Source organism: Nerophis ophidion, linkage group LG03 (assembly GCF_033978795.1).
Source record: "Nerophis ophidion isolate RoL-2023_Sa linkage group LG03, RoL_Noph_v1.0, whole genome shotgun sequence".
NCBI classification, from domain to species: domain Eukaryota; kingdom Metazoa; phylum Chordata; class Actinopteri; order Syngnathiformes; family Syngnathidae; genus Nerophis; species Nerophis ophidion.
This window is the reverse complement of record NC_084613.1, coordinates 41,165,733-41,180,449: the sequence shown is the minus strand read 5'-3', so window position 1 is coordinate 41,180,449 and position 14,717 is coordinate 41,165,733. Positions and strand designations below refer to the sequence as shown.

Below are 14,717 nucleotides of genomic sequence, written 5' to 3'. Positions count from 1 at the left end.
TTGTTTGAAAAGAGAAATATTGATCTTGACACTTCATTAACTATGTGATGTTTTCTCAACAGATGAGACATTACCTTCATCAGACTTTTAGATAAAATTCAATTGGCATTTTACACAACTCCTCTAAATTTGGACTTTTTAGAATTTGTTTGTCGACAAGAGCTGTATCATCTAGATACATATTGACGATGACCCGCCCTGCTATACTTTTGATTGGCCCTCAGCTATTTTCGCCTGACCAATCAGAAAGGAGGGGCCGTGTAAGAATAACCGCCCACAAAGTGCCAAAACGAAGACGGCGCGCGCGCATATAGGTACTACGCGCACGCAAAAAGGCACGCGCACAAAGACACCGCGCGTGCGCACAAAGGCACCACAGGCGCGTAAAAGGGTGTCTCGCGTGCGCACGAAGTGGAGAATCGGCGCGCGATAACAGTTTTTATGCGCTTGGATTTTTGGCACTAATGTGACGCCATAGGTATTTTGCATTAGCACATTTAACAATAATTGTCTTTATGATAGGACTTAATTTGAAATAATATTATCAAGATTGAAGTAATATATTTAACCATTTGGATACAATATGGTGGGACAACTCAATACAATTTCCCTTTTTTTTTTTATCCAAAACTTCACAGGTAAGCCTTATTATAGGGGTGTTGAAAATGAATAGATTCTGGGGTCATCACTGTGATGACCCGCCCTGCGATGCTTCTGATTGGTCATATGAAAAAATACTCAGAGCCAATCAGAAAGAAGGGGCCATCTAAGCATACCCGCCCCCAAAGTGCCAAAACAAACATGAAAGCGCGAGGAGGGATGCCAGGAATACACAGAGAGCGCACAGACTGAGACGGCCCCACACGCGTGCAAAAGAGTGTCACCCACGCGCACAAAGTGGAGAATCAGCGCACAATAACAGTTTTTATGCGCTTGGATTTTTGGCACTAATGTGACGCCATAGCCTGCTGCCTCTCGCTTCCAGGAACTGCCGCTGGATAGCTGATCAAGAACCAAACGATAGAAAAGCAGAATGCTTAAAGGCCTACTGAAATGAAATGTTCTTATTTAAACGGGGATAACAGATCCATTTTATGTGTCATACTTGATCATTTCGGGATATTGCCATATTTTTGCTGAAGGGATTTAGTAGAGAAAATCGACGATAAAGTTCGCAACTTTTGGTCGCTAGTAAAAAAAGTCTTGCCTGTACCGGAAATAGCAGACGATGTGCGCAAGACGTCAAGGGTTGTAGGGCTCCTAATCCTCAGATTGTTTACAATCATAGCCATCAACAGCTAGAGTGATACGGACCGAGAAAACGACAATTTCCCCATTAATTTGAGCGAGGATGAAAGATTTGTGGATGAGGATAATAAGAGTGAAGGACTAGAAAAAATAAATAAATAAATAAATAAAAAAAGTTTAAAAAATAAAATAAAAAATAAGACGGGGGCAGTGAGAGCGATTCAGATATTAGACACATTTACTAGGATAATTCTGGAAAATCCCTTATCTGCCTATTGTGTTACTAGTGTTTTAGTGAGATTATATAGTACCTGAAAGTCGGAGGGGTGTGGCCACGGGTGTGGTGACCGTCAGTGTCTCTGAGTGAAGCCACGCAGCTGCAGCAGGACGCAAGCTCCGCTGATGTATACGGTAAGAGCCGACTTATTACCACAATTTTCTCACCGAAACCTGTCGGTTGACATGTGGTCGGGATCCATGTCCACTTGACCGCTCTGTTCCATAGTAAAGCTTCACCTTCAGGAATTTTAAACAAGGAAACACCGGCTGTGTTTGTGATCCTAAAGGCAGCTGCAGTGCACCGCTTCCCACCTCCATCTTTCTACTTTCAGTTCTCCATTATTAATTGAACAAATTGCAAAACATTCAGCAACACAGATGTCCAGAATATTGTGTAATTATGCGATTAAAGCAGACTACTTATAGCTTGGAACGAGCTGGAAAAAAATGTCCGCTACAACCCGAGACGTCATGCGCACGCTTCATCATACGCGCCATCATTCCGTGACGTTTTCAACAGGATACCTCGCGGGAAATTTAAAATTGCAATTTAGTAAACCAAATCGGCCGTATTGGCATGTGTTTCAATGTTAAGATGTATAAACTATCAGACTGCGTGGTCGGTAGTAGTCGGTTTCAGTAGGCCTTTAAGTCTTTTCTCGCCAGTACATAACCTCTCCATCACCAAGACCTTTGCTGTGCCTCCTTGTGGCAGTCCCTGGTAACGGTTTGCCTTGCAGCCTGAGGCTAAACAGCATGGGATCCCTCGGGTGTGGATAGCTTAACCTCCATCCAGGGTACCACCATCCGATTGACCAGTGCCTACTGGCTAACCACTTGGTTACAAGCTCCGGGAGAAAACCCCTAACAAAAAATCTGTGGCGAGGACTCGCATTAGGCAGTCACCAACAGACTAGTGCTCTAGCAGTCCTCTGCAACCCCATTCGGCAGAAGGCCGTCATGAGCATTTCATGCCACTGGAGGATACCACATGGGGCCAAGACAAAACAGTGCGGGTAGAGACTGCGCACATCTACCACCACTTAAATCAATTCACTGCGCAGGTGTTTTACTCCTCCTCAGCACTAGACCCCCCCCTGCCCTCAAGTCCTTCCGCGATGGGTAAGAGCGGCTGGTACAGGTCAAGGATGTGACTGGCAGTACCTAGCCCAACCCTGCACGTAGGCGGTGTGCGAGTGAAGGTCGCTGCGGCATGGGATGGAACAGCATGCCTCCCCGGCAGCTTAACATGTGACTGAGCAGCACCGCTCTGCTCAGTCTCAAATGGGAAGGGCCTAGAAAAGGTGGCCTAAAAACAGTGTGTTCCACTCGCCCGGGAAGCCTACCGCAGCTGCCGGATCATCCCTTTATGCGGTCGAAAACAAACTTACAAGAGAAAAAAAATTCCCTTCATAATGGCATCATTGAACGTACGCACACTTCTGGATGTGCATGATCTCTCCTGCCGCCCGTAGCCAAGAACAGCACTCGTTGCACATGAACTAAACAGATACGGCATTGAAATAGCCGCCCTGTGCGAAACCCGCTTACATGGGGAAGACACACTCACAGAGGCAGGAGAAGGCTAAACCTTCTTCTGAAAGGGTCATCCAGAAGGCTCCCGTCGTCTACATGGAGTGGGTTTTGCCGCCAGGACAAGCCTGCTTCACAAGATCTCGGAGTCTCCAATGGGTATAAGCGAAAGGCTTATGACGTGGCGTGTACCAGTCAACAAAAATCGCCATGTTACCGTTATCAGCGCCTAAGCCGCAACCCTGGATGCAAACCTTGAGAGCAAGGACACCTTCTATGCCTCTCTAAACTCCGCCATAGAGGAAACGCATCCCACCGAAAAGCTCATACTCCTCCGGGATTTTAACGCGAGGGTGGGCTCTGACAGTGGGCTCTGGACCGGAACACTTGGTCAGCACAGGGTTGGTAAGTTTAAAGATAATTGGCTTTTCCTCCTTACACTCTGCTCTGACCATCAGTTGATCATCACCAACACCCTGTTCTAGCTCAAGGATAATTTCAAGACTTCCCAGACACATCCTCGCTCCAAACATTGGCACGTCCTCGACTATATTATCACCCGTCTTAGAGACAGAAAGGAGGTCCTAATCTCCAGAGCGATGCGTGGAGCGGACTGCTGGACTGGCCATCGAATGATCAGAGCCAAATTTCAGAAGGAAGTCTGCCCCCAACTGAAGAAAACACCACCAAACAAGAGACTCAACTGTGAAGGACTCAAATCCAAGCACTCTGTAGACCAGCTCAGAGTACAGCTTGCAGAAAATTTGGCTGCAATCCGGGATACTCACCTGGACCCGGACATCAACACCTGCTGGAACTCCCTAAGGACTGCCATCCATTAGGCAGCGGAGGAATCCCTTGGATACACCAGGCCTAAACATCAGGACTGGTTTGACAACAGTGCACTGGATATCCTTAAACTTCTCCAGTCAAAACACAAAGCCCATACTGCTTACCTGGCCAACCCAAAATCCATCACACTAAAGACTTGACTTTCCTCCATAAGAGCTGAAGTCCAGCACACCCTCAAAGCCATGGTAAATGACTGGTGGATCAAGAAAGCCAGCTAGATCCAACTCTGCTGACACCAACAATTCCCATGGATTTTATGATGCCATCAAATCTATAAATCGTCCACAGAGAAAAAATATAACCCCATTCATTTTGGCAGACGGAGTCACCCTCTATAGGGACACACCCCAGATCCTACATAGACGGGCTGAACATTTCAACATTCTCCTTAACTCCGAAAATTCCCTCTGACCAGGACATTTTCACCAATTTCCCAACCCCTCCCCCTGTCGACCACCTGGACTCCCCGCCTCCCTTTTGCTGAGGTCCCAAAAAGCCACCAAGGGCCTAGAAAACAACAAAAGCCCAGGCCCTGACAGCTGAGGGGCAGAAGCTTGGTGGCTATCTCCTCACCCGCTGGCTTCACCAATTGATTAATTCCATCTGGTCCTCTGAAGCCACCCCCCAGGAATGGAAAGATGCTGCTATAATAACCATTTTTAAGAGGAAAGGTGACAAAGCCGACTGTGGAAATATCCATCCATACATCTTCTTCCGCTGATCCGAGGTCGGGTCGCGGGGGAAGCTGCCTAAGCAGGGAAGCCCAGACTTTCCTCTCCCCAGCCACTTCGTCCAGTTCTTCCTGGGGGATCCCGAGAGGTTGCCAAGGCAGCCGGGAGACATAGTCTTCCCAACGTGTCTTGGGTCTTCCCCGTGGCCTCCTACCGGTTGGATGTGCCCTAAACACCGCCCTAGGGAGGCGTTTGGGTGGCATCCTGACCAGATGCCCGAACCACCTCATCTGGCTCCTCTCGATGTGGAAGAGCAGCGGCTTTACTTTGAGCTCCTCCCGATGGCAGAGCTTCTCACCCTAAGGGAGAACCCCACCACCCGACGGAGGAAACTCATTTCGGCCGCTTGTACCCGTGATCTTGTCCTTTCAGGCATGACCCAAAGCTCATGACCATAAGTGAGGATGGGAACGTAGATCAACCGGTAAATTGACAGCTTTGCTTTCCGGCTCAGCTCCTTCTTCACCACAACGAATCGATATAACGCCCGCATTACTGAAGACATCACACCGATCCGCCAGTCGATCTCAAAATCCACTCTTCCCTCACTCGTGAACAAGACTCCAAAGTACTTTAACTCCTCCACTCGGGGCGGGGTCTCCTCCCCAACCCGGAGATGGCATGCCATCCTTTTCCGGGCGAGAACCATGGACTCGGACTGGGAGGTGCTGATTCTCATTCCGGTCGCTTCACACTCTGCTGCGAACCGATCCAGTGAGAGCTGAAGATCCCGGCCAGATGAAGCCATCAGGACCACATCATCTGCAAAAAGCAAAGACTTAATCTCGCGGCCACCAAACCAGAACCCCTCAACGCCTCGACTGCGCCTAGAAATTCTGTCCATGGAGGTTATGAACAGAATCGGTGACAAAGGACAGCCTTGGCAGAGTCCAACCCTTACTGGAAACGTGTCCGACTTATTGCCGGTAATGCGAACCAAGCTCTGACACGGATCGTACAGGGAGTGAACCGCCACAATCAGACAGTACAATACCCCATACTCTAAGCACTCCCCACAGGACTTCCTGAGGGACACGGTCAAATGCCTTCTCCAAATCCACAAAGCACATGTAAACTGGTTGAGCAAACTTCCATGCACCCTCAAGAACCCTCCCGAGAGTAGAGGGCTGGTCCATAGTTCCACGACCAAGACTAAAACCACACTGTTCCTCCTGAATCCGAAGTTCGACTATCCGGCGTACCCTCCTCACCAGTATACCTGAATAAACCTTACCGAGAAGGCTGAGGAGTGTGATCCACGATAGTTCGAACACACCCTTCAGTCCCCCTTCTTAAAGAGAGGAACCACCACCCCAGTCTGCCAATCCAGAGTACCGCCCCCGATGTCCACGCGATGCTGCAGAGTCTTGTCAACCAAGACAGCGCCACAGCATCCAGAGTCTTAAGGAACTCCGGGCGGCTCTCATCCACTCGGGGCTTTGCCACCGAAACCCTTTTTAACTACCTAAGCAACTTCAACCCCAGAGATAAGAGAGCCCACCACAGATTCCTCATAAGAAAACGTGTTGGTGGGATTGTGGAGGTCTTCGAAGTATTCCTTCCACCGGTACACAAGATCCGCAGTCGAGGTAAGCAGAACACCATCCGCACCATACACGGTGTTGACAGTGCACTGCTTCCCCTCCTGAGGCTGCAGATTGGTCGTCCAGAATCGCTTTGAAGCCATTGTCCATGGCTTTCCCGAACTCCTCCAATGTCCGAGTTTTTGCCTCCACGACCGCTGAAGCTGCACACCGCTTGGCCTGTCAGTACCTGTCCACTGCCTCTGGAGTCCTATGAGCCAAAGAACCTGAGAGGACTCCTTCAGCTTGACGGCATCCCTCACCGCTGGTGTCCACCAACGGGTTCTCAGATTACCGCCACGACAGGCACCAACTACCTCGCGGCCACAGTTCCAATCAGCCGCCTCAACAATAGAGGTGCGGAATATGGTCACTCGAACTCAATGTCCAGCACCTCTCGTGACATGTTCAAAATTCTTCCGGAGGTGGGAATTGAAACTTCCTCTGAAAGGAAACTCTGACAGACGTTCCCAGCAGACCCTCACAATGCGTTTGGGCCTGCCAAGTCTGTCCGGCATCCTCCCCCACCATCGCAGCCCACCACCAGGTGGTGATTGTTAGAAAGCTCCGCCCCTCTCTACATCCGAGTGACCAAACATGAGGCCGCAAATCCGATGACACAACTACAAAGTCGATCATGGAACTGCGGCCTAGGGTGTCCTGGTGCCAAGTGCACATGTGGAGACCCTTATGTTTGAACATGGTGTTGGTTATGGACAATCTGTGACAAGCACAAAAGTGCAATAACAAAACACCACTCAAGTTCAGATCGGGGTGGCCATTCTTCCCAATCACGCCTCCCCAGGTTTCACTGTTGTTGCAAACATGAGCTTTAAAGTCCCCGAGCAGGACAAGGGAATCATCCGGGGAAGCACTTTTTCAGTACTACCATGTGTATCTAAAAAGGGTGGGTACTCTGAACTGCTGTTTGGTGCGTTAGCACAAACAACAGTCCTGACCCGTCCCCCCACCCGAAAGCGGAGGGAGACTACCCTCTCGTCCCACCGGGTTGAACTCCAACATACAGGCTTTGAGCCGGGGGGCAACAAGAATTGCTACCCCAGCTCGTCGCCTCTCACTGCATGCAATGCCAGTGTGGAAGAGAGTCCAGTCCCTCTCGAGAAAACTGGTTCCAGAGCCCTTGCTGTGCGTGGGGGTGAGTACGACTATATCGAGCCGGAACTTCTCAACCTCGCGCACTAGCTCAGGCTCCTTCCCCCCCAGTGAGGTGACGTTCTACGTCCCAAGAGCTAGATTATGTAGCCGAGGATCAGACCGCCAAGTGCCTTGCCTTCGGCTGCCACCCAGCTCACATATGTATACACATATATACATCCACACACACACACACATATATATATATACACACACACACACACATTATTATATTATAAATACATATAATAATAATAATAATGGATTAGATTTATATCGCGCTTTTCTATTGTTATATACTCAAAGCGCTCTCAGATAAGTGGGAACCCATCATTCATTCACACCTGGTGGTGGTAAGCTACATCAGTAGCCACAGCTGCCCTGGGGTAGAATGACGGAAGCGTGGCTGCCAGTTTGCGCCTACGGCCCCTCCGACCACCACCAATCATTCAATCCTATATATAAATATACAAACCCTATTTCCATACGAGTTGGGAAATTGTGTTAGATGTAAATATAAAGGAATACAATGATTTGCAAATAATTTTCAACCCATATTCAGTTGAATATGCTACGAAGACAACATATTTGATGTTCAAACTGATAAACATTTTTTATTTTGCAAATAATCATTAACTTTAGAATTTGATGCCAGCAACATGTGACAAAAAAGTTGGGAAAGGTGGCAATGAATACTGATAAAGTTGAGGAAAGCTCATCAAACACTTATTTGGAATATCCCACAGGTGTGCAGGCTAATTGGGAACAGGTGAGTGCCATGATTGGGTATAAAAACAGCTTCCCAAAAAATGCTCAGTCTTTCACAAGAAAGGATGGGGCGAGGTACACCCCTATGTCCACAACTGCGTGAGCAAATAGTCAAACAGTTCAAGAACAACGTTTCTTACAGTGCAATTGTAAGAAATTTAGGGATTTCAACATCTACGGTCCATAATATCATCAAAAGGTTCAGAGAATCTAGAAAAATCACTCCACCTACGCGGCATGGTCGGAAACCAACATTGAATAACCATGACCTTCGATCCCTCAGACGGCACTGCATCAAAAACCGACATCAATCTCTAAAGGATATCACCACATAGGCTCAGGAACACTTCAGAAAACCACTGTCAGTAACTACAGTTTGCCGCTACATCTGTAAGTACAAGTTAAAACTGTAGTATGGGAAAGGCATTTATCAACAACATCCAGAAACACTGCCGGCTTCTCTGGGCCCGAGATCACCTAAGATGGACTGATGCAAAGTGGAAAAATGTTCTGTGGTCTGACGAGTTCACATTTCAAATTGTTTTTGGAAATATTCGACAGTGTCATCCGGACCAAAGAGGAAGCGAACCATCCAGACTGTTATCTACGCATAGTTCAAAAGCCAGCATCTGTGATGGTATGGGGGTGCATTAGTGCCCAAGGCATGGGTAACTTACACATCTGTGAAGGCACCATTAATGCTGAAAGGTACATACAGATTTTGGAACAACATATGCCACCATCTAAGCGCCGTCTTTTTCATGGACGCCCCTGCTTATTTCAGCAAGACGATACCAAACCACATTCAGCATGCGTTACAACAGCGTGGCTTCGTAATAAAAGAGTGTGGGTACTTTCCTGGCCCGCCTGCAGTCCAGACCTGTCTCCCATCAAAAATGTGTGGCGCATTATGAAGCGTAAAATACGACAGCGGAGACCCCGGACTGTTTAACGACTGAAGCTCTACATAAAACAAGAATGGGAAAGAATACCACTTTCAAAGCTTCATCAATTAGTTTCCACAGTTCCCAAACGTTTATTGAGTGTTGTTAAAAGAAAAGGTGATGTAACACAGGTGTGAACATGCCCTTTCCCGACTACTTTGGCATGTGCTGCAGCCATGAAATTCTAAGTTAATTATTATTTGCAAAAAAAAATAAAGTTTATGGTGTTTGAACATCAAATATCTTGTCTTGGTAGTGCATTCAATTGAATATTGGTTGAAAAAGATTTGCAAATCATTGTATTCCATTAATATTTACATCTAACACAATTTACAAACTCGTATGGAAACGCGGGTTTGTACTTTCGCTGTTGAGACGTCTGTTTACATTTGTCCTTTCAAAAATCAATTTCTTGCTGGCTACTAATAAATGCTCTAGAACTACAACTGGTTCCAAACTAACAGTGTTGAGATTGTATGTAATCATTTAAATATGATAAGTAGCAATGGAGCAAGTTGTCAAAAATGTGGCTCAGACAGAGAACGTAGGCGACAAGTAAGCTAGTTAGATGATGCTCACTTTGCAAACTCTCTCTCTCTGTCGTCCTCAGACGAGCTTCCATCGGAGTTTCCAATCATTCCTTTTCTCCATACACCCGGCCAGCTCCGTAGAGCTTTCAGCTACCACATCTTTCTTCAGGATGTCCACGTACGTTAGCGCGGGACGTCCTCGCGATCGATGCCCGTGTGTTGGTTCCCATAGGACCAGCCTGCAAACTGCCGAACTTGTTTTGGCACTCCTGATGGTCTCCCTGTCCTGCAATTCGGTACGACGTTTCAACTACCTGCGGCTGAGGAGAGCGTTCCACCAATTTTGTTTGGATCCTATTTTCTGGTATTGTAGTGGGTTTACATTATTTAGCCACGGAACGTTTGTTATTGTTAGAGTTCCGGTTGGACGCGTTTTAAGAGACACATTTCCTGTGTTGTGGAGAACCCACGGACGCATAGATACTGCTCAATTTTTGATAACACAATGTTAGCTCCATCTTTTGTCACTCCTCCTTTGACTCCCATCATTACACGCAGCAATATTTCATAAAAAAACATGAAATAGATTTTTTTCTCCTGGATTTTACTCACGAGTTCACATTGGGTAGATCATTTTCTACCCTGTTCTTTACAACATTGCAAGGCAGCCATTCGAATCAGTTAGACAGAATGGCCCTTGTATAGAAAGTAAAAAAGTCTGAAAAACAGCAAAACCTGGAAAGACACTCACGCTCTGTAAACAGCAAATGGACTCAATAGCTCACCTCCTGTCTGTTTTTGGTTATGGGCAAGCTTGGGTACTCGTAGCTTTGAAGGGGAGGATGGCTGCTACCTAAGGATTCAGAAATAAAACCACAACAAACATTCATTGGTTCTGATGAAATACTATGTAATACAACAAGCAACAAGAGAGAAATTCATAGAAGCCTTTACTTGGCAGCTGACCTTTTTTCTTGAATTGTCCTCCCACTGAGTTCCCACTTTTAATGGAGTATTCATCAGAAACCTTTCCTGGGCTGGTAGGCAAACAGTTTAGACAAATTTAAGTTAATCATTATGAAAAGACACTTCATATTTTAAGCAAACTGCACTTGACTAACATATATAGACACAAAGGCTGGGTTGTGGACCTGCTCAAGCATGGTCCACTTCCAGCACAGTTGGAGGATATGTACCGGTACTTGGGCAAGGTGCAATTGCTTATTCATAATTTCCTTACAAAACTATTAAATGTATGCATAATTGTAAAAAAAAGAGGAAGACCTGCTATTAAGGAAAATAAAACTTATTGATCTATACATAGAAAGTATATCACAAGAATGCAACTGTCAGACTGTTTGATACCTTTGAAAGTCGTATTTGGTTTAAAAATAAAACGCACTCCCAACACAACAGTTGTATGTTGATCAATGTAAAAGTGTAGCTTGATAGGACACAAGGAAGAAGGTAATATTATTCAGCATCGTATAATAAAGCAACTGACCCAACATGAGTGTGTCATTTGATTCAAAATCAATTGGAGGCAATCTGCGGTATTAACAGTGCTTTGAAAAGAGATTATAAAAGAACATAATGAACCTTGAGGGGATATACAAGTCATAGAACTTGAAGGCAGATTTGAATAGAAAGTCATTTGTGAAATGCATTTGCATACCACTTGCACCACTACAACCTACATTATAAAATCATCTACATTTCAGAATCAGAATTGGCTTTATTGCCCAAGTATGTTAAACAAACAAGAAATTTGACTTTGTAGACTATGCTCTCTTTGTTCAATGTAAGAAATAAAGAAAAAGGCAACAACTCCAAAAAGATCAAAGTACCGCCATCCGCAACGCCATTTTAGTATGAAAACGAGGGAAACAAAGACGTCAAGGTCCTAAAATATAAGAACACAGAGCTGAAGCAAAACAGAAGCCATTTATACATACAGCCACAAAAGTAAAAAGGAAGAAAAAAACTGAAAAAAACTAAATATTAGCAAAACAAATTATACATAAAGCGCACATACGATTTCACTGTGCATAGACAAATGACAAAAAAAACACTAACTTAACACCCACAAACACTGCGGTAGCTTTCCCAATGCTTCGTACCATCGTCCACTGAGTGGCCAAAGACAGGAATAGAAACAAAAAGGCAACTAAGAGAGCCGACTGCGTCTTGGCTGACCACCAGCACCCGGCCAACATTCATTCGACGCAGATAAGCGAGAAACTGTCCAAGGAGACCAAAGTGTCTAACACATTCAAATTTGCGCGAAACCCATCCCTTCTCGCTGGTGAGAGCAAACCTCCAGCAATTAACCCCCGACATGCAACACTAGCTTCGCAGCCCAATCCCCTCCTCTGCAGCTCCACTGAAAGCTCTGGCCTTTCCACAACTGACCCATGGCCAAAAGACTCCCACGAAGCAGATCCAAAAGTCCACAAAAAACAAAAAAAGACAAAAACACATCAAGCACATAGCTCCTGCAATTAGCTCTGTTCCTTGCTCAGACAGTGGCAGCACTTCAGTGTTATTAGCGATGTCAATGACACAAAATGTGGATTCCTACGATCATACTTTGATTGTCAAAAAATGTTGTTGGTGTAATATGAGACATTCCGACCCGAATAAATGTTTTTGATCATCCGTACAATGACGTGTTGTACTTGTATTCACATCGCTGCACAAGCTTCTGTATTGTATACGGTAGAATGCTGGAAAGCCATGTGTATGCCCTGGCACACGATTACCACAATTTCATGACCTAATCAAAAAAACTTGACAGTTTTATACTGAAATAAATACACCAACTTCCATCCATCCATTTTGTACCGCTTGTCCCTGAATAAAATTATAGAAAAAACTACCGCCAGTGGTAAGGTTTAGATCCAAGAAGGAAAGAAGTGAATGAATGTTTATCACTGAATAAATTTACAAATGCATAAAAATGTGTTTTCTTGTGCATTCTTTCTTTGAAATGAATTGAGCAACGTTTATGACAACCTTAACATCCCTTGGACCCAATTTAGAAAATTCCTATGGCAAACACTGACCAAGTATTAGTTATCCATCCATCCATCCATCCTTCTTCCGTTTATCCGAGGTCGGGTCGCAGGGGCAGCAGCCTAAGCAGGGAAGGCAAGACTTCCTTCTCCCCAGCCAATTCGTCCAGCTCCTCTCGGGGGATCCCGAGGCATTCCCAGGTCAGCCAGGAGAGATAGTCTTCCCAACGTGTCCTGGGTCTTCCCCGTGGCCTCCTACCAGTCGGACGTGCCCGAAACACCTCCATAGGGAGGCGTTCGGGTGGGATCTTGACCAGATGCCGAAAACCACTTCATCTGGTTCCTTTCGATGTGGAGGAGCAGCGGCTTTACTTTGAGCTCCTCCTGAATGACAGAGCTTCTCACCCTATCTCTTAAAGAGAGCCCCGCCACCCGGCGGAGGAAGTTTGTACCCGTGATCTTGTCCTTTCAGTCATAACCCAAAGCTCATGACCATAGGTGAGAATAGAAAAGGAGATCGAACCAGTAAATTGAGAGCTCTGCCTTCCGGTTCAGCACGATGGTCACCACAATGGATCGATACAACATCCGCATTACTGAAGACGCCGCACCGATCCGCCTGTCAATCTCACGATCCACTCTTCCCTCACTCGTGAACAAGACTCCAAGGTACTTTAACTCCTCCACTTGGGGCAAGATATCCTCCACAACCCGGAGAAGACACACCACCCTTCTACGGGCGAGAACCATGGACTCAGACCTGGAGGTGCTGATTCTCATCTCAGTCGCTTCACACTCGGCTGCTAACCGATCCAGTGAGAGCTGAAGATCTTGGCCAGATGAAGCCATCCGGACAACACCAATCCTGCAGCCACCAAACTAAATACCCTCAACGCCCTGACTGCGCCTAGAAATCCGGTCCATAAAAGTTCTGAACAGAATCGGTGACAAAAGGGCAGCCTTTGCGCAGTCCAACCCTCAATTGAAACAGGTCCGACTTACTGCCGGCAATGCGGATCAAAGCCCTGACCCTGACCATACAGGAAGCGGGCCGCCACAATCAGACAGTCCGTTACCCCATACTCTCTGAGCACTCCCCACAGGACTTCCCGAGGGACATGGTCGAATGACTTCTCTCACTCCACAAAGCACACGTAGACCATGCACCCTCAAGAACCCTGCCGAGAGTATAGAGTTGGTCCACAGTTCCACGATTAGGACGAAAACCTCACTGTTCCTCCTGAATCCAAGGTTCGACTATCCCGCGTAGCCACCTCTCCAGTACACCTGAATAGACCTTGCCAGGAAGGCTGAGGAGTGTGATCCCACAGTAGTTGGAACACACCCTCAGGTTGCCCTTCTTAAGAGGAACCACCACCCCAGTCTGCCAATCCAGAGGTACCGCCCCCGATGTCCACGCGATGTTGCAGAGTCTTGTCAACCAAGACAGCCCCACAGCATCCAAAGCCTTAAGGAACTCCGGGCAGCTCCCATCCACCCCTTAGGCCTTGCCAGAGAAGAATTTTTTAACTACCACGGCAACCTCAGTCCCAGAAATAAGAGAGCCCACCACAGATTCCCCAGGCACCGCTTCCTCATAGGACGACTTGTTGGTAGGATTGAGGAGGTATTTGGAGTATTCCCTTCACTGATCCACAAGAGCCGCAGTTGAGGTCAGGAAAACATCATTCCCACAATAGCTCGGCTGGTAGCGTGGCCGTGCCAGCAACTTGAGGGTTGCAGGTTCGATTCCCGCTTGTACCATCCTAGTTACTGCCGTTGTGTCCTTGGGCAAAACACTTTACCCACCTGTTCCCAGTGCCACCCACACTGGTTTAAATGTAACTTAGATATTGGGTGTCACTATGTAAAGCGCTTTGAGTCACTTGAGAATATAATTCACTTCACTTCACTTCACTTCACAATAGACGGTATTGACATTGCAGTGCTTCCCCTTTCTGAGGCGGCGGATAGTGGTACAGAATCGGTAAGAAACAGTCCGTAAGTCGTTTTCCATGGCTTCCCCGAACTCCTCCCATGTCCGAGTTTTTGCCTCTGCAACCGCTGGGGCCGCACACCG

At 46.7% G+C, this 14,717-nt stretch overlaps 1 protein-coding gene across 4 annotated transcripts in view; it reads right to left on the bottom strand.

Moving 5' to 3' along the window:
• The window catches only part of tdrd9 (tudor domain containing 9), a 116,916-nt gene that overhangs the window by 88,758 nt on the left and 13,441 nt on the right, over window positions 1-14,717 (bottom strand). For all 4 annotated transcript variants that reach the window (XM_061895204.1, XM_061895207.1, XM_061895205.1 and 1 more), the window contains exons 2-3: window positions 10,590-10,660; window positions 10,409-10,476 (exon numbers count right to left, since the gene is read on the bottom strand). In XM_061895204.1, coding sequence (XP_061751188.1) covers window positions 10,409-10,476; window positions 10,590-10,660 — 139 coding nt within the window. The remainder of the gene's footprint in view (window positions 1-10,408; window positions 10,477-10,589; window positions 10,661-14,717) is intronic.